This window comes from Urocitellus parryii, chromosome 4 (genome assembly GCF_045843805.1).
Source record: "Urocitellus parryii isolate mUroPar1 chromosome 4, mUroPar1.hap1, whole genome shotgun sequence".
In the NCBI taxonomy this organism is placed as follows: Eukaryota; Metazoa; Chordata; class Mammalia; order Rodentia; family Sciuridae; genus Urocitellus; species Urocitellus parryii.
The window spans coordinates 104913854-104933683 of NC_135534.1; the positions used below are offsets into that span (position 1 = coordinate 104913854).

Genomic DNA, 19830 nt, shown 5'->3' on the forward strand with positions numbered 1-19830 from the left:
TAGGGCATGCCCTAGAAAGAGTGACAGACCCATCTTTGTGGTGTGGCCTCAGGCAAGCTATGTAGGCTTTCTAAACCTCAGTGTCCTTGTTTGCAAAAGGGGTGGGTGAAGGGGGTAACTGCACCATCTTACCTACCTCACAGGACTGCTGAGCTGGCAAAGGCAATGTGGAAGAGTTGGGTTCCCTTAACGAGGATGTATGCATAGCGGGAACTAGTCCCAGTTCTCCCTGAGAGGTCAAGAGCTCTCCCTCAGGTTACTTTGAAATATAACCAGGAGCCAGGGTGGCACTCGCCTCTAATCCCAGCGGCTCAGGAGGCTGAGGCAGGAGGATTGCATGTTCAAAGCCAGCTTCAGCAACTTAGCAAGGCCCTAAGCAACTCACTGAGACTCTGTTTCTTAAAAGAAGAAAGAAAGATAACTAGGGCACAGCTCCACCCTGCAGCCTTGCAAAATTCAAACCCCCTGCATCTTCTTTCCCTTAGTGACTCCCTGCCCCTGCCCCTTCGCCATTCCTCCCTGATCCATGGGCCAGGAAAGACTCATTCTTCAGGGAATAGATCCCAAACACCAGTCACATGCTCCACAGGGTTCCAGGTAGGGTGGGAGACATGGAAGATAGGGGAGAAGGGTCCCCCATCCAGAATCTCTTAAAGAAGATGGTGAACAGGAAAGGTGAACATCACAAGGACTGGGTTTAAGGACAGGTGGAAGCCTCAATTCAGGCAACAAGAGCCACAGGGTGGAGGGGAGGTAGGTTCCACAGCAGCCAGAGAAAAAGCTTTGGGCTAGGAGTCCTGAGCTGAACTGGAAGGAAGGTCTGAACAGGAGGGTGGGCAGGGGGAGGCAATTCCTGAACAGGATGGTCTGCATCATGGTGCTACAGCCACCTGGGTGGGGCATGTGTGGAGGACCCTGGGGGGAAAAGAGGCAAAATTGGCTGATTGGGGTGCTGGGCCCTTGATGTGGAAGGCACGGGGCACAGGTGGAGGACTGCAAGCCTGGACAGGCAGGGTGCTGGAGGGTGCTCGGACTCCAGTTCCTACTGTCCTCATGCCTGACTTCACTTTGGCTTCACACCTGCTTCCCTGAAGGCATATTGGCCTGGCTCATGGCTCCAAGTCCTCAAAAGAAAGGAGACTAACATGTATTGAGCACCTACTCTGTGCCAGGCACCGGGCTTAGATGCTTCAGAGGCATTTCCTCACTTAATCCTCACATAGAAGTATGTAGTGGGGGGTCCTGTTGGTCTCATTTCTGAGGGAGTCAATGAGTCCTTTAGATCATACAGTTAGAAAGAGGTGAAGCTACCCAGGTGCGATGGAGCATCTATAATCTCAGCTTTTAGGAGGCTGAAGTGAGAGGATCACTTGAGCCCAGGAGTTCAAGGCCAGCCTGGGAGACATAGCAAGACCCCCATTTCAGAAAAGAAAGAAAAGCAGCTGTAATTGGAGCAGCTCAGGAGGCGGAGGCAGGAGGAAAGCGAGTTAAAAACCAGCCTCAGCAAAAAGCAAGGCGCTAGCAACTCAGTGAGCCCCTGTCTCTAAAATGAAATACAAAACAGTCTGGGGATGTGGCTCAGGGATCGAGTGCCCCTGAGTTCAATCCCTGGTACCTGCTCCCCCCTAAAAAACAAAAAAGAGAAAGAAAAGAAATAAAGAAGACATGGAGGCAGACTACAACAGAGGTCTGTCTGTCTCTAAAGCTGAGTTTTTCCCACCACGGCGCTGAAGAGTTCCAAGTCTGGGCCTTCCTGAGGTTTCTCTGTCACCTTGCTCTCCAAGCCTGTCCCACTTTGGCAAGCAGATCCCCTGACAGCAGACCCCAAGTGTCCCCCTTAAATCCTTGTCATTCCCTCCGGATCTCTCCTCCCTCTGCAGACAGAACCAGGCAAATTTACAGGGAGAAAGAAGACGAGGGGGAAACACTTCATAAATAAAGACAGAGACATTCATATCAACAGCAAAGCTTCTTCTGGTCAAAGGGGGAAATGGATTTTTAATAGAAAATGGAAGTTATGGGCTTGGCTGTCATGTGACAGACGCCCAGACTTAAACCCATTTAATCTTCTCCGCCATTTAACATGGAGCACCACCCGACACTGTGTTTCATAAAACAGGCTCCAAATCGCTAGGAGATTAGAGGTGTAGAAATAGCACTGCAATATTTTTAAACCAGATATCGCCCCCAGGCATTTGGGCTGCCCCCAGGGTCACCGCTGAGACCTAAATATCCATCATATCAACTCACTCGCTGGCCCTCCGCTGTCTAGGCATCGGGATTAGTGTAGTGTAAGCGACGTCCCCGGGCTCCCACCCTACCTGCCCGAATGGGGATGGGGGCATCTGGCGGCACTGCCAGGAGCTGGCCCACTCAGGCTTCCTCCCGAGTGCACGTCGAATCACCCCGTGTTATCATCTCCAATCATTGTAAATGACAAGTGGAGGGAACTGAAATATTAACACCTCGCCACCTCCACAGGGAGAATGAGTCATTTTGTTCTCTTCCCTTACAATATTTACTCCTTTCATTCACTGGACTCTTCAACCAGGAGTGCCTACCAGGGCTGGGGACGCTGCAACGCCCCCTCTGAGCCGGAGGAGAGCCTCCGAGGGGCAACCTTGCCCCAGTTCAGCAGTGCAGGGAGAGGGACAGGCGGTAGGTCTTCAGAGGAGCAGGGGGCAAGGGGAGTGGGCAGGACCAAGCAGCAGAAGGCACCATCTCTCATGCAGAAAAGTGAGCTCCCTGAGGACAGTGACCACATTTGTAACCATTCTCCCCTCTGGGCAGAGCACTTAGCACAGTGGGTGAAAGCCAGGACTCTGGTACCACACTCCCTGGGTTCAAATCCCTACTCTGTCACTTACAAACAATGTGTGCAACTTGACAAAAATGACCTTGCTTCTCTGTACCTTAGTTTCTCCATCAATAAAACAACAGGACAGATAATACCTCAAAGACAGTTTCTGGTGGATATAAATGTCTGGCACCATCCAAAGATTTTTGGCTATTGTTGTGAGCATTATCCTTATATCAGGTATACGGCAGCACTTATGGCATAAATGGGTCCTTATGCAATAAACATTTATCACTCACCTAGGATAATAATAATGATAACTCGGACAGCAGTGCTCCAACATTAATATGCACAAGAACCACTTGGACAGCCTTAGATTACGAGATTCTCTAAATCTGTCATGGGGACAGAAAGGCTATTTCTGAAGCAGGTGCCCTCAGTCCACAGAAAAAGTGGACCTGCTATCCTGGACTTCTAGGTCACCCTTTGTGACAACAGACAGTTCTCATCAGCCTAGCTGACAAGATCTTCCTACCACATTAATTAACTGAATTTGGTGATCAAGTCAATAAAATAATAGTGGTGTGATCAATGACCACAGAGCATTTAAACAGCCACTATGCTGCTGCCCCCAGGTCTCACCTGGAGTTCTTCTCCCAGGTGTGGGCTGGTGAGGTTTCTTAGATGGACTTGCAAGGTTGATTACTGCACAGCATTTGCACACAAAGGTTTTCATGGGAGACGTGTTATGTGCCTCCACTCTAATTGTTCTCATCTCCCAGTTGGAAAATTTGGGTCCAGGGAGGATCCATTAGTGGTGTCTCAGCCCAAATACCAAATCCACCAAAACCCAACTAAGGATCTGCTAGAAACGAGAAAGCCCCCTATGATACATCTGCACCTGGGAGACAGTGCGAATCCAGACCCCTGGGAGAAGGTGAGTCATGCATCAGAGCATTTCCCAGGCAAGCCAAGTTGGGCCTGTCCTTAGATAAGAAGTGACCGTGGGTCCAAGTCCCATGCCTTCTGACTGTGGCTTCCCCCAAACTAGGCACACCACCTTCACCATCACCATTGCCATGATTTCTTCTGAGCATTTATTCTGTACCAGGCACCATGAGAAGCCCTTCACTTGCATGATCACAACCCTTTCATGTAGATAACTGCTTAAGACTCCATAAAAATAAAAGCCCATTTTATAGATAAGAAGACAGGTTCTTCTCTGGTATTGCCCAGCTGGTAGGACACAGTCAAGTGCCAAACTTGGCCTCCCTCATCCAGGCTGCATTTCTGAACAGCCACACTACAGGCTACACTCAGGCCTCTCGGAGCAAGGAGCACACTACAGGGGCCGGGGGTGGGGGTGGGGGTATGATGCAGGAGAGCTATTTGGGGTATGACAATTCAAAATTATTTAGGACTATCCCAGGCGTTAGACGTTTCATCTTCCCCCTCAACTAAATGCCAGCAGCCCCCTATCCTAGTCATCAAAATGATCCAGCAGCCTCTTCCCCACTTTCAATCCCAATGAGAAACACTGTGGAAGCACCTCCCACCCTGGGCCTATCACAAATAGGGATGGGTTTTTTTTTTGTTTGTTTTTTTTTTTTTTTTTTTGCTTTTGTTTTTAAGATTCTTAGCACAAACATAGGTCCTATAACCAGCAACCAGAAATCTCTGCCATCCAACAAGACGCAGCTAGCCTTCAACCTGCAAGGCCCCTGTGCCATCAGCTCCAGGAGAAGTTATGAGCAACAGCTGACAGTCGGACAGACTCTTTAATCTTCCAGCCCTTTCTAGACAGGCCCTGTCAAAGGAAGGCCCCTTATGGCCAGAAAGTTCTTTCTAGGGAGTCAACTCAGACAGCACAGTTGTCCCTAGAGAATCCTAGATTTAGACTGTTGTTAACACTTGAGGGACTTAAGTGATTATTTTGTCCAATCTCCTCCATTCACAAAGAGGTGGAGTCACTTACCCCAGGGACACAGCGAGCCAGTGCCCAGGTTGAGACCTGAGTGCTGTTACCACTGCTCTGTCCCTTCTGTTCACCTCCCTGTCCAAAAATGAGCCACCCAGAGCACTGTGAAGCACTAAGACCATGTCATGTGAGACAGCATCAGAGAGGCTAGGGATGCTGTGCACCTACAGAAGGGACCGCAGGTGGGAAGGACATCCATCTATAAGTGGCTGAGGGTGGCAAGTGATCCAAAGCTAAAGCCAGGCCCAGAGAGCAGAAGGTACAAAATAATGACAGTCTAACTCATTTTAAGCACAGGACCACGAAAGGGCTGCCTTGTGAGGAAAGAGTTCCCTGGAGCTGGAAGTGCAGGAGTAGAGGAAGGGAACCTAGTGGGGGAGCTGCAGAGGGTGTCCCTGTCCTTCGAGGTGCCTTTCCTCCCTGGAAGAGAATCACTCATTCCAGTCCCCTGGAGCTCCCTCCCGCCCCGGAGGAGGCTCCCCATCCAAAGTAGGATGACCCAGCAGGGTTCTCAAGGATGCCAGCAAGTGCTATGGCTTTACATGAGGTCACCCATGGAGGGACTCTGCCCACTTCTTTTCCCATAAAAGACTGTGGATTCCCTGCAGCAGAATCACCCCTAGGGGAGTTAGTCTAAGGACTTGGGAGGAAGAAGCAAGGGGTAAGCTCCTTCCCATTCCCACCAGCACCGGGGCCGCAGAAAGCCTATTGCCAGCCTGGCTGTGCCTTATCAGCTGTTCCCCATGACGATGAAAAGCAAATCTAGGAAAATTCTCCATATGTGGGGGGGGGTCCGCAGGGGGAGACAGCCACAAACAGCTGTGAGACCTTCATCGTTCCCGTATGATGAGATGACAGTAATTATACCTTACATTTCAGTGGAGCATTTATAAGGCTAAAACCGATTTGCTGTGGTTTTACATGTGTGTGTTTCTATGTCGTTGCCTCATTCAGTGTACAGAGTATTGTCACGTGGAATATAATTGTATGCCCCTCCTTCTTCTTGCACACATACAATAACAATCTCCCGTGGGACAGCTGGGACAGTGGTTATTTTGCCCATTATACAGATTCAGAAATAGAGGTGCAAAACGATTAGGCAACTTGCCTAACTTAGACAGTCTGAGCCGTCCGTGGAAAATGCTCTTTCCAACACACACACAGACACACACACACACACACACACACACACACACACATCTCTTCAGAATCAGTGTAATGAATATGCAACTAGCATTTGAATAACTGTTCTTAATGAACACGGTGACCTTGGAAACTGTCAGTGCAAGCGTCATGTGGAGCAAGGGCACAGGGAGGGGGGCAGGGGTGCTGAATGGAGGGGAGTAGCAGCTGGAGTAGCAAGGGTGGTACCCAAGGCTAATGCTGCTCACGCCGCAGCAGCACTGGACAAACATCTGTTCAATAGGGTACACAGGCTGATGTGCCCACAGCCTTCTCACACTTGTAGAGCTCACAGACCATATCCAGCCATGGGCAGCTCTTGGCCTCTGGGTCATATGCTGCTGCCCTGTGGCAGACCAGGTCATGGATGAAGTTAGGGACCCCCAAGGTCATGGGCTGCCAAGGGTGTTCTCTATACACAGAGCTACCTGGAAAACAGAGAGACTCTTCCCAGCACACAGAGACGCATCCAGTGACAATGGGCCCACCCTGTGAGGAGCACTGACATACAGTTTGCATGGCATTAACTCCAGGATTGTTCTTTTTTTTGGGGGGGGCGGTTTACTGGAGTTTGAACTCAGGGGCAAGGGGCACTCGACCACTTAGCCCCATCCTCAGCCTTTTTTTGTATTTTATTTAGAGACAGGGTCTCACTGAGTTGCTTAGGGCCTCTCTCAGTAGCTGAGGCTGGCTTTGAACTCGTGATCCTCTAGCCTCAGCCACCAGAGCCGCTGGGATTATGAATTGCACCACTGTGCCTGGGCCCAGGATTGTTCTTGCTCTGATTCTGTCCAACCGTGGTAGAAATGTGCCAACCTTTGTTGGCAGATATGAGACCAGCCTTTGTCTCACCCTCAAATCCAAATCTGGAGCCAACCCTGAGGTCCTCCCCATTTCCACTGTGGCCATGACAAGGGGAAGGGAGAGTACTGGGCTCCTCAGGGACACTAAGTGCCTACATGGCCTCCCCTGACTCATTGAAGAGGAGCTGGGCAGGTCATACGGTAGGTGATAGAAGGAATGAGAGAATTCCCCTGTACTGGCCTGGTCTTTCTTGTTACAAAGTCCAAGCCAGTTGGCCTGGCCAAAAAATATGGCTTGTTAACACAACTGCTCAGGGTGGGTGGATCTACTGATCTATTTGGGGGTCGGGGGAGGTGGAGCCCATGCAGAAAAAGAAAGAGGTCGAATGTTTATTGGCTACCAACTCTGTTCTGGCTACATTATATGCATTCTCTCCTTTAATCCCACTTCATAGCTGGAGAAAGGGAGGCTCAGGGAATCTCCAAGTCACTTGCCCAGGAAATGTAGCAGGACTAAAAGTCTCCTTTTGACTTCAAATTCTCATCATACCAGCAGGTTTCCATCTTCTCTAATTTTTTTTTTTTTTTACACTCCAACATATAAGATGAATAGAAGCCCTGGTTGAAAGCATTGGGGGAGGGGGTCCTTAAGGCCTGAGGCCCTGCTCATTGGCCCTTTACCGCTACCTCCACCCATCATCCCCCCTTAAGTCCCACCCTTACGCCTCCACAGGACATCCTTGGGAATGGATGCTCTGTGAGTTCTGATGGACCAGGGCCCTCATGGATCAGCAGAAGTGCAGAAAAACACTCTAGAAGTCCTTAGAGCTGTACCTGTGAGGGTGGGACTGGCCCAGGGACTGAGAAATACAGATAAGATCATCCTGAGGCCACGCTCCCACCGCAGGCATCCCACTTCCCTGGAGTGCCTGCCCTTTGAGCATCACTCCCAACTCTGCACACCCTTGCCCAGTTACCACAGTGCCTGTCTTCCCACTGCCCCTGCCAGAACCACCCCACATGCCCCAGCTGCCCTAATGATGGTGGAAGCAGGGCTCTTCCTCAATCTCCTGAGGGCCATGACCCCTCCCAAGATGAATATTGAAAATATTCATCTTGAATACTGAAAAACTGGAGAGTGAGAGAGCATCTCATCTCGCATCATACTTCCATCCCACCCGCCAACATGTCTCTACCTCCTGACTGCAGCGCTAGCACCCAGCTCTCTGCATCCTGGGTGTATGCTCACCAGAAGACAAATGTTGGCCTTGGATTCCCATAAGTGGAATCATGCAGAACAAAAAGAACAACCATACCCCAAGTTTGCTCTGCCTTAAGGTGTCTCTGCCCATGGCCACCCATCTTACCCCAATGACCACAGGGCCACTGTGTGCCCCTGGGCATGAGAGGTGGCATTGCAGGAAAGTGAACTAAGTGCTGAGCCCTTCCCTGTAGGCCTAAAACTCAGAAGCAAGATAGAAGCACTACCAAAGATACCAGTCCTTCTCCCACACTTGCCTACCCCAGTTCTTTGCAAGGAGAAAGCCACTGCCTAGATGCTACTGTTGCTGAGATCAGGATGCCCCTCACAGAAGGCTAGGCTCTTGGCCTACCTAGGTGAGCATGCAAACCACTATGCAAATTATATGCAAATCGAGAGTCTGCCCTTGGGTTCCTAACACCTGCCATCTCTTTTGCCTATGGTTCACCCTCTTCGGTCACATGAGTACTGGCTAGAATCTACCAAACTAGAGGCTAAGAAAATACTTCAGGGAACTGGGGCGGGGAGGGGGGGCGGGTCCTTCTTGCAACTACTTTGAACATCCCAAGAAAAACCTCATCCAAGATCACGAGAGAAGAGAGAATCTCTCAGCCTGGATCCTATTGCCCTGATAAAAAGCTCTCTGAACATCCACCTTCCCCTCTCCTTATCCATAAATAAAATTATCCTTCACCAGCCAGAGCAGGGAACCAAGCAAGTCACAGGATGGATTTCCTAAAGAAGGTAAGGGGAGCTTGAGGTCTGCACCCCTCTGTCAAAGGCTCCCAGTCTATCAGATGCTCTGAGTAGAACCTTCCCTTGTGCCTAGGTTCTCCCAGGCTGTCTGCTTCTTTAGCAAGCCGTCACTGGGCCAAACCTCCTGTTCATGTGCCCACCTCCACCCTGATGCTAAGAAAACTGAGCCTCTCCAGCCAGTCCTCCACATCTGCTCAACTTCAGTACTGCCTTTGGGTCAACTGCTTACTTGCTTTTTGTTTCTAATTGAGCTCCTCATTCTGCTGCAGAAATATATTAAAGGCAGCTGGCTTTGATGCCCAGAAAAAAAATGATCAGCATCAGAAAGGTTTGTCGGGCATGATGGCAATTCCATTCTTCTTCATGTTATTCTAGCAGCCAAGCCCCTCTGCCAACCCACCCCTGGCGGACATTCACTGGTCCTTCGCCTGCCTCCCCTAAGTTGTGTTTGCCACTTCGGGTTTTTTAAAAACACATTCTCCCAATCCCCCCCCCCCTTTAATTAGAGACTGAACAGAATGTTAGAGATTTTCTTAATGGCTTGACAAAGGCTTTTAATTTGGTCTTCTCCAGAGAGAAGAACCATGAGTCCCCATCTGAGAGGTTGGGGTGGGAAATGAAAAAAATCAATGCAACCCATTATTTTGGCTTTTAGAAAACAGGAATTTTAGTGCCGGGGAAGCTTGTTCTTTTACACAGTAAAAATGCAAATGCAGGCAACACAGATGCTGGCACGCTGGATGTAACAACGGAGAGAGCCTCGCTGGGGTTCATCTGGCTGCCCAAACCTGGGTTTGTTTTGGCAACAATAAGGCAGTTATTGGAGACTCGATAACCGATTATTAAAAAAAAACAAAAAAAAAAAAACAAAAAAAAAAACACCTTCCTGGTTTAGTTCTGGGAAATCAGACTGAGCTCAGGCTTCATTTAAAAAAAAAAAAAAAGGTATTTTGAGAGGAATGGAAATAACAGAAGCTTAAAACACATTCAATAACTGCTTAATTCCATCCAGAGGACGCTCCATCTCATCCTGTTTTCTTCTCTCTCTCTCTCCCTGCCTCCTCCCTCTCCTCACAGATGGACGTACAAATTATTGCAAGAGGATATTGTTTTCTGTAACAGGCTCGAACATTCACATTTACATTTTCCTTGGTGCCGCAGGGGGTGACTGGCAACGGGAGAGAAAATACACCAAACCCCATCTTTCTTGCTTTCCCCACATCACATATTCCCCAAGCCTCCTCTACCACCCACCTACCATGCCAGCCCATGCGGAACAGGCCCTGGGGACCAGCCTGGCACCTAAGACCCAATTAAGGCACCAAGAAAAAGAAAGGCCTGTCTGGCGAGGCGCCCTGGCACCCAACACAGACGCTGGAGCCTCTGAATCTCAGGGGCACCAGGGTTCTCCAGACCCAAAGGCCACCCAGGACCACCTGCCTTCCCACATGCCCACCTCCAGTGGCAACTTCCTTCTCTAGTGCAAAAGGATTCTGCCCCATGGCTGGCTGTCCTGTGGCCTTCTGGGCCTTTCTCCACCCCACCTCTATCTGTTCCATCCCTATCAAATAACTTGAGCTTCATTTATTAATGATGGGCTCCGGGATGGAGGACAGCACCCTTCAGGTATTTGTTGAATGAAGGGACTCTACTGCTGAGGAGCCGCTGTGCTGGAAGAAGTGGGGGTGGGGATTGGGGGCAAGATTGTGGCAACAGCTCTGGCTTGTGCTTTCTCCCTGACAAAATGGGAAAGGGGGAGGGGGAGGGAGAGAGCTATGGAGAGAGAAAGCCGCTCCTCACCTTATGTATTTTTAATATTAATGTAATTAAAGCTGTGAGCCGAACCAGCCTGTGGGGGCGGAGGGAGGCAGGAAGAGCCTGAGGAGAGGGAAACTGGGGTGCGGGGGGGAGGGGCCTGAACAGAAGGCAGTTTCTTGCTCTGCTAAGGTGGGATGAAGGGGTGAGATGTGGGGGGCAAGGGGTTAAATAACCTAGAGCAGCCTTGGTGTGTTATCCAGTAACCCCCATTAGGTCTGAGAAACTCCACTACTTCACCCACCATCAGAGGCTACCCACTGCCCCACGCAATTGGGATCTCCCTGCAAACCCCAGCAGTCTTTACCATAAGGCTGGCTTTGACCCTGCGGTATCTACAATTACGGGTTAGCCTCCTCCCCCAACCCCCTAGACATTGCAGTTGGCTCTGGCAGGTTGCAGACTCCACTGGGGTTTCAGCAGAGAAGGACCTGTCCCCTCCCGGGGTGCTAACCCTCTGCTAGATTGCCCTTCCCCATTGCATAGGGGTCAAGAGTTGCCTCTGGGCCGGGACGACCGCCAGGGCAAAGGGGGCGGGGGCAGAAGCCGCCCCCAGGGCGCGAAGGAGAAAAGTTAGAGGGTTGAACAGGTAAAGATGAGCTTCTCCGTGCGTGTGTGCTCTGTAGCGCAAGGGCGCCGAGTTCGGCCGCCTCATCTCCCGCCATCTGCGCGCCTGGGGCACGTCCTCTGTTGTAGACTGGAAGCCGGACCGCCAGTGCTGGCCAGGTCCGGACTCGGTGCCCAGGTGGCTTGGGTTGGTAATGTCTACCTCTTGCCAACTCCTCAGTCCGGCTACCTCGCGGATCAGGTATGCAGCGCTCCAGGAACAGGTCTGGACAAGCCGGACACCTGGACTCACCCCTAGCAACCCTTTCTCTCCGGGGAGAGGACACGCCCCCCAGCCCGGACACTTGTCCCCAGGTCCAGCAGGCCAGGAGCTGCGGAAGAGGAGAATCTCGCACCTAGGGGTGCGTTGCCTGAGGTGGCCACGGCGGCAGCGCCGCGAAGCCAGGGCTAGCGCCTGGGGCAAGGGGGTCTGGGGGAGGGTTAGGGCAGGGCGACCCCTGGGCTTGGAGAACAAACTTGCTGTCCAAGGGACCCCAGCTCTCGGGACCCCCAGTTATCACCACGTTGCATACAGCTAAAGCGCGGATACCCGCCACGCGCTGCGCCCGCATTCGCGCCAGGGCGGGGGTCGGGGCAGCGGAGGGGCGCACCGAGGTACAGAAGGAGTAAGCCGCCCGAGTCCGAGGCTCGAATAAGCGAGGAGTACTGGATAAGAGTCGTGGCCTGAAGATCCCGACTGGGAGGGTACCCTGGGGTCCCTGGGCCAGCAAGCTACAGGAAGCGGGCGAGGGGCTGGGGGAGGGGTCCAGGGTAGAACTGCGGCCCCGCGAGGAAATGAGGGGCTTCGTGGCTACCAACCCACCGACGCGCCCCAAAACAGCAGGCTCCAGTGGCTGGCAGAGCAGTCCCAGGCTGAGCCTCACCCGGATCTTCACTGGGCGCTTGCCCCACCCCAATACACCCTTCCCGGGCTGTACACCCGGGTCGGCCCTCGGGCACCTGGAGCCCGCGGAGCACCCCTGCCTTGTGGCGAGCCGCGCGCACCCCGGCTCCGCTGCCTCCGCCGCCCAGCTGCCCGCGCGGGTCTCACCTTTGTGTAAAGAGTCCAGGAGCAGGAGGAAAGTTACCAGCCACATGCCATAAAGAGGCCCTATTCTCCGGGGAGGTGGTCCTGTGGCCGGCCGTGCGGCAGCGCCTCTCCCCCGCTCAGCGCGCTCCCAGCCGCCCGCACTCCGCGCCCCGCTCTCTCTGCTCCTCAGCCCAGCGCTCGGCGGCGGCGGCTCCTCCCTCCTCGGCTCCCCGGCTCCTGTCATCCGCGGGGCTGGGCTAGGCGGCCGCTCTCCCCGCCCCCCCGCGGCACCCCGGGTAGTGAGCGCCTCGAGAGCCCGGAGCCCAGACGGCCCCCATCCCACAAGCCCAGGGGCGGGGGAGTGAGGGCCAGAACCAGATGGCTTCCGACCGGTGTCCACTGTTAGAGAGGCAAGGGGTCCCTGTCACCCACCGGCTCTGAGCCTGTGGTCGCACAGAAGCATGTGTCATACATGTGCCAAGAGCCCACCATGGGCGGGCCAAGGACGCCCCATTTCTCCTGGCCAGTCACATGGCGTCAATGCTTCTAGCCCCCTTTGGACTCAGTTTATCCCTTGGATAGGGGAGCATGACTGCTCAGAGTAAAATCTAGAGTCTTTGGAACCTCTAGGTGCTACTCCCCTCCCCAAAGCTCAAAGCCACAAGCCCTTCCAACCTTGGTTACTTCTGCAAGTCCGCCTCCTGGAGAGACTCTGCTCAGTCAAGCCCCGCCCCAACGCTCTGTCCAAATTTGCCTCAGTACTTGGCACACTACGACTATTTAAACAATCGTTTGCAATAACAGCTTAACGTCTGCTCTGCTTGTGCATTTTCCTCTGTTATCGTCACCTGCCCACTCCTCCATAGCTTTCTCACCCTGCAGAAATTGGCTTATTCCTTGCATTGATCTTCATAAAGTTGGCATGGGATAGGAAGGACTTGAGTGAGGACACCTTTCAGTTACCCATGAATACTCAATATCTGCTGTCTGCAGGCACTGGGTTAGGCACTGGGAACACAGGAACTGAATGTTGGGGTTGGCAGAGTAAAAGGTTGATGTTGAAAAGCCTTCTTTTGTCTTAACCCCAAAGGTCTGATCTGGATCCAGAAAAGGAGTTCAAGTAGCCCTGACCATGGTCTATATGCCAAGACAGGACTGCACCTGCCGCCATGTCAGGCAGGTCACTCTGAATTGTCCCTGCCACTTGGCTCTACCTGGACCTGCTCTTGACCCTGTTCTCTGAGGGAAGGAGTGGGAAGAATGGAAGGAGGTAGAGGCTGCTGTTCTGTTCCATTTGACAGAAGAAGACAATTTACTCCCCCAAAATTTCCTAAATTCAAGCAGGAGAACAAGGATTGCTTATTCCCAGGTTTTGCCAAAATACTTCTAGACATTTGAACTAAATTTTTGAAAAGTGTGCATTAACTTTTTACATATTTACATATGTATATATGTATATATACACATATACTCACCCACATACACACACACACACACACACACACACACACATAAATAGCTTATAAAATTTACCACTTAGCCATTTTTAAGTGTATCTTCAGTGGCACTACGTGTATCCCCAACATTGCCAGGCCAATATCACTTGCCATTTTCAGAAAGAAACTACACTCATGAAAGAGTAACTCCAGCTTCCCTCCTCCCTGAGTTGCTGGAAACCATCATCTATTCCCTGCCTCTGTGAATTTGCCTGTTCTGTTCTAGTACCTAAGAATAAATGGAATCATACACTGGCTTATTTCAGTTGGCATATTGTTTTCAAGGTTTATCCATGTTCTAGCATGTGTCAGAATTCCATTCCTTTTTATGGTTGAATAATATTCTATTGTGTATGTATACCGCATTTGTTTAGCCATTCATCCATCAAATGAACACTTGGGTTGCTTCCACCTTTTGGCTATTGTGAATAATGCCGCTATGAACATGAATATATAAATATTTCTCTGGTCCCTGCTTTCAATTCTTTGGGGTATGCACCTGAAGTGCAATGGTCAGATCATATGAGAATTTTATGTTTAATTTTTTGAGGAACTACCAGGCACATTTACTTTTTTAATATAGCATTTTAAGAGCTTAAGGGGCTCTCACCTGCAATTGCTCTGTGTAAGTCACAATATCTTTTGAAGCTTTATTAGCCCCTTTTAAACAGGTAAGAAAATGGAGGCATCGTTCCTTTAAGCATGAGTTTGTATCAAAAGTGAGACTTAAACCTATGTCTCCCGACTCCAGAGTAGAGATGCCTACTCCACAAGGTGGGGCCTCTCCGGCAGCTCGGCTCCATGATGCCAAATCACCACTTTGAAAGGAATGCTTTTCACTAGGTCACTTATCACTTATCAACACAGTCATAAAACAGAGACAAAGGGGCCTGTACCAGTCGTTTGAGATGACTCAGCCCAATCCTCTGCTTTACAGACGAGGACACTGAGTCCCAAAGTAAGACACCATAGACCTACGTGAAGTCATGCAAGGGGAGGCAGAGCCCCTCATCTCCCATTTTCTGACTCTGCCCCTTTCCTTTGCCACCTTAGCCTGCTGCCCCATGCCCCTTCCTTTCCAAAGGAGACGGTCATTGAGAGGAATCCAGTTATTTAAAACTAAGCCTATTGACCCAGAGCACCTGGTCATGCCATGCCTAAAATAAACCGCTAAATCAGACAGGAGGAAAGGGCTGCTGTCTACTGGGAAAGGAGGGGCCTGAGAGAGCCTGGGGGTATCAATCCAGCTGCTCTGGCTCTAGGCTCTCACAACAGAGGTGGAGAGGGTGACTCTCTTTTCTCCAGTCACCTGAAGTGCCTCCTGTAACCTAAATGTCCCTTTATGCTGGTTACAGTCCACCTGTGTGTTACCTGAAGGATGAGATCATTCACTGTATCAGTGACGACAGTCTGGCTGTCCCCTGAGGAGGAGGCACGTATTTTGAAGGAGAGGGGAAGACAGGTGAAAGGGCAGACTCAGTGCCTTCTACAGCAGAAGGAATCTTCAGAGCACTGTGGTCAAGAGCGTGGCCCTGGAATTGGAGCTGAGTTCTCACACCAACTGTGCCACTTACGATCAGTTTACCTTGGGAAATTTAGGTGTGCCGAGCCATGTTTCCCTCACCTGTAAAGCTGGGACAGCCCCAGCATCTGCCGCAGAAAAGTGAGGATCACACAGGACAAGCCCAGTGGCCGGCACACGTCGTGAGCCCAGGTAAATATCACAGATGTTACTGGCTTTTCTCCCAAGGACCTTGACATGTGTGAGCCGCAGGGAGGGGACAGCTCTTCTGGGGGCATATTGGGATGTCATCCTGTACTCCAGGCTGTGGCAAAACCAGAGCCAAGGAGTTGGGGATCCAGACAAGAGGCTGCAGGAACACGCAAGGTGCTCTTGGAGGCTGGAAGAGCCCGGAGGAGATGATCCACACAGGAAGGGCCTGGTAGCAGACGAGCCTTATGATTTTTTTGTTTTGTTTTGTTTTTTGTATTTTCCATTTCCTAGATTTGGTCCCTCCTTAATATTTAGGAAAATTTTGAAAACGAACAGCTGGGCTCAGATGTGTTCGGAAGCCTCTTCTTGTCCCCCAGGTACAGGGAGAGGAAGGGGTGCCAGCTAGTATCCCTGGCAGGGAAGTCAAGGAGAAAGTGAAACTCAGGAGAGCAGGGCGGCTCCTGTCCCCGCCCAGCCCTGACGTCTCCTCCACAGCTGACACTTCACAAGAGCTGTGTTTTATTTTGATCAAAGGGACAGTTCCTTCACAATCCCAAATTGGATGGAAACCCTCACACCCACACACAAATATATGCACACCAGAGTGAGAACAAACACAGCCGCCGAGGCAAACGTTCCTGTGTACAGGTAAACACAAACACTTAATGGCAGGCACACCTGCGCTGAAATGCGATTTGAATACAATCCAAAAATTCTGCATCGGCCTCTGCGTATGCCTTGATTTTTTTTTTTCCTTTAAAGCCTCAACTTTGTGGAATTCATTTCTAGGAGGGACACGCCATCCGTTTAAAAGGAGTGATTGGTTTTGTGGTATCAGAATGCCGGATGATGGTCGGGCTTTTTTTTTTTTTTTCTTTTCTGCTTTTGTTTTGTTTTTCGCCAATGCCAGTTGAAGCAGCTACGAGAAGGCCCTGGGAGGTGCGCCCTCTCCAATTCAGGTTAATCACGGATATTTAGGGGGTATTATTTTGCCATGTTACATTAAGACTAGAGCCGTCATGAGAAACAACAGATGTTTTTATTGTTTAACTCAAACAATGAGCTTATATATTTTGGATATTTTTCTTCAAAAAACAAAGGCATGTAACAATTTTAACAAAGTCTTCATATGTGCTTTGAAATTTCTTGACAATTTTTGGTATAAATACGGTTTTCTTTTCTTTTTCTTTTTTTCAGTACTGGGGATTGAGCCCAGGGGCACTTTACCACTGAGCTACATCCCCAGCCCCTTTTAATTTTAATTTTATTTTTATATGGTTATTTATTTGCTTATATTCTGTCTTCTCCCATTAAAATTGCATGTGACATTAAAGCAGATATTTTCTGTTCACTGTTAAAACTCTAGCACCTAGAACATGCCCCATAGGTAATGGTACTTCATTAAATTAACAAATAATTACAAGTCTGTAAAGGTAACACAACATTAATTTTTTATTTTGAAACTGGGTGTTGCTAAATTGTTGAGATTCTCACTAATTTGCTAAGGCTGACCTTGAATTTGTGGCCCTCCTACTTCTAAATATGGTTTTCATAAAAGGAATCAATACTAACTAGGTTTATCTTAAAAACTTGACATTTGGGGTTATAGAGCTAATTTGAGATTGACCTTCTTTGTATTTATTCATTGATGGATTGGGGAAGAACAAAACCCACAGATTTCCCTGCTTTCTTTGCTTTTTGTAATCAACTTTAATGCTATAGAAAGAGTCCTGGACTATGAATCCAAAATCCTACAACTAGTGTCCTTTGTCATTGTGGCCAGTTGTGTGATCTTAGACAAGTAACTGTACCTTTCTGAACCTCAGTTTCCTCACCAATGAAGTGAGAGGGTTGGGGTCGAATGAGCACCAAATTCCCTTCCTAAAGGATGAGGTGGACACAAATACACATATATCTAGGGCCTAGACACATACGTGAGTGTCTGTGTACATCCCTGGAGGTGTATGCTTGCTCACTAATGCAGTCAAAGAAACAGTTACAAATTTGCAAGCATGAGTTCTCAGAAATAATCAAGCACACACACACAAATTCATACAATCAATTTCTGCTTCGAATGCATACACATGCACTAAAATTCTTCCGTCTTCTTGAGATGGGATGAACCATGGCAGTTGATAGGCTCTGATGCCTATATTAGCAAGGTAGTGCGTGTCATTCGATTACCTGGGTGCTCCTCCAACCAAAATCCAATCGACCAGCTCAGAAGATGGCTAGGTACATTGTGCCACTGACCCTGTCAATGTCTTGAACCTCAAGTTGGCCTCCTGTCTCAGCAGCGATCCCAGGAAGGCTGGCCCCGGGGAGGCCCGAGTCCCCTGAATACTGTGGCCTCTCCCCACGGTTGCCCCTCAGCTGACAACATTGAAGCTGGCTGAGAAAACAACCCCGTGGGCTTCTGTGAAGTCCCAATAGAGAGAGGGGAAGAGGAAAGGAGGGGAGGGGAGGGGAGAGGACGGAAGAAAGGAAAATCTAGTGAATGGAGTCATTCCACTGGCTTCCCACGTTGTCCTGGGGGTGTCTGACTCATGAAATGCTCATGAATGTCTTCATCCTGCTTTATTTAAGTACCTTCTAACCTAAAAACTCTCTGTGCTTTCTTCTCCTGCCTCTCTTCTCAAATCCCCAGCGTCCTCTTCTCCACTTGTTCCAGGCTTCTCCTTTGGCAAGGCCTGGTCAGGCAGCCCCCGTTCCTGCCAGCCCTCCTCTGGACTCTGACTGCCCCGATGCCCGACTGGCCTGTGGCTCTCATCTCAGGAAGATGTGCAGTGTGTGGAGCCAGAAGCTGGTCTGCGTAAAGTTGGCCGTGGAAGTGACATTTAAAAAGTTAGTTAATGCAACTATTACGTTACCTTCCATATTTTGTGGCAATTGCGGTGTCTGTTCGTTTTTTCACAATTTGTAATTTGTTAGAATTTTTTTATCATTCTATATTAATGATTTCCCTTGTATCAGAATTTGTATCTGTAAGTCTGTGCTGTTTTCCTCAAAGGGTCCCCCCTAAAACAGCCCAGGCTTCGGGCTCTACGTGGGAACTTTCCTTAGGTCACACTGGGGTATAGAGCTGCCCCAGGACCAGGTGCTTGGGTCCTGCCCAGGGTTCCCTTCCTGCCTTTGAGGGCTTCAGTGTGTATGTAAACAATGAACTTGTCCATTGCTGCGCACACAGGAGGTACTTAAAAGTGCCATACTCTCTAGAAGAGATCTTCCCCCATAATGAAAAGGAAACCGAGGCCCCATTTCACCAGGGCTTGACCTGTGAGTCCACACACTGGAGGGTCTCAGGATGGAAGGCAACTTAGTGCTGCCCTAATCCCCCTCACGGCATCTCTGCAGATGACACCCCTCCTGTTGCTGTGACAGGACACCAGCGTAGAGGACCGAGGCCCTTCAAAATCCAAGAGTCGTTTGAAGACACAATATGTCCCTTCAGCCACTCGGAGCAGGAAGAAGGTGCAGCCCAGAAATCCCACCAGCTGGAGGTCAAAGTCACAGAGCCAGGGTGCTGTAGTGGCTGGTGGCATGCAGTTTGGGACAGTGAAGATGACCCTTCTCTTCCCTTGGTCTCTCTCTATACAGCCCAGACAGATGCCAGCTCAGTCTCCAACTAAATGCCTTCAGGAACAAGGGGCCCCTCCCACCCAGAAATTGATCTAATTCTTTATTTATGTCCAGGGACACGCTGTGTTCTTCATTGGACCCAGATCTGCCTCAGCCCTCTGGAGTGCCTGGGGGCGCCCAAGTTCTGTCAGGTGATAGCTTTGCACATAGTGGAGAACAGCTACCACAGGGCACCCCAAGCCTTCATTTTACTGGGCTAATTTTTGCATTTTGTTAGCTTCTACTTTTCTGACCCTTTGCTATGCGGCTTTCCCCTTTCCATACACTTAACTTTAACAACATCTCTTAAAACAAAACGGGCCCAACCCCACGGAGGAGGTCTGAGCAGCTGGAGTACAGGAACTGCCCCCCATCGGGATCTGACCTGCTTTTGCTGTTGCCCAAGAGTCTCTCATTTTGGGGGTGAAGCGGTGGCTGACATGCCAATGAAGCAGAGCCCCTCTCTCGTGAGCTGCCGCTCCCCGGGCCTCTGCAGGCCTGTGATCATCTTGTGGGTTATTTGGGAGGGAAACGTGAGGACGAGCATCGTTTGCTGAACGTTGGGAGAGGAAGTGTTACCCAGATCTGGTGGCGCCCCCCACACACATGGGAGGAGACGGTGGATGACATCTGAAGTCCAAGCTCAGCCCCAGTGGAGTGACAGAACTCAGCAAAGAGGAGCAAGAAGGCCCAATTTCAGGCCACCGTGGCATTGCATGCCAAGTATCTGTAGCAAAGTTGTCCTTATTTTTAACAAATCCATCTGAAAGTGCA

General features: G+C 50.2%; 1 protein-coding gene across 1 annotated transcript in view; it reads right to left on the bottom strand.

The window, feature by feature from the left end:
• Positions 1-12472, bottom strand: part of Dscaml1 (DS cell adhesion molecule like 1) — a 318732-nt gene extending 306260 nt beyond the window's left edge. Inside the window, exon 1 of the mRNA XM_026396351.2 lies at positions 12250-12472. Coding sequence (XP_026252136.2) covers positions 12250-12472 — 223 coding nt within the window. The remainder of the gene's footprint in view (positions 1-12249) is intronic.
• Positions 12473-19830: the final 7358 nt, after the last annotated feature.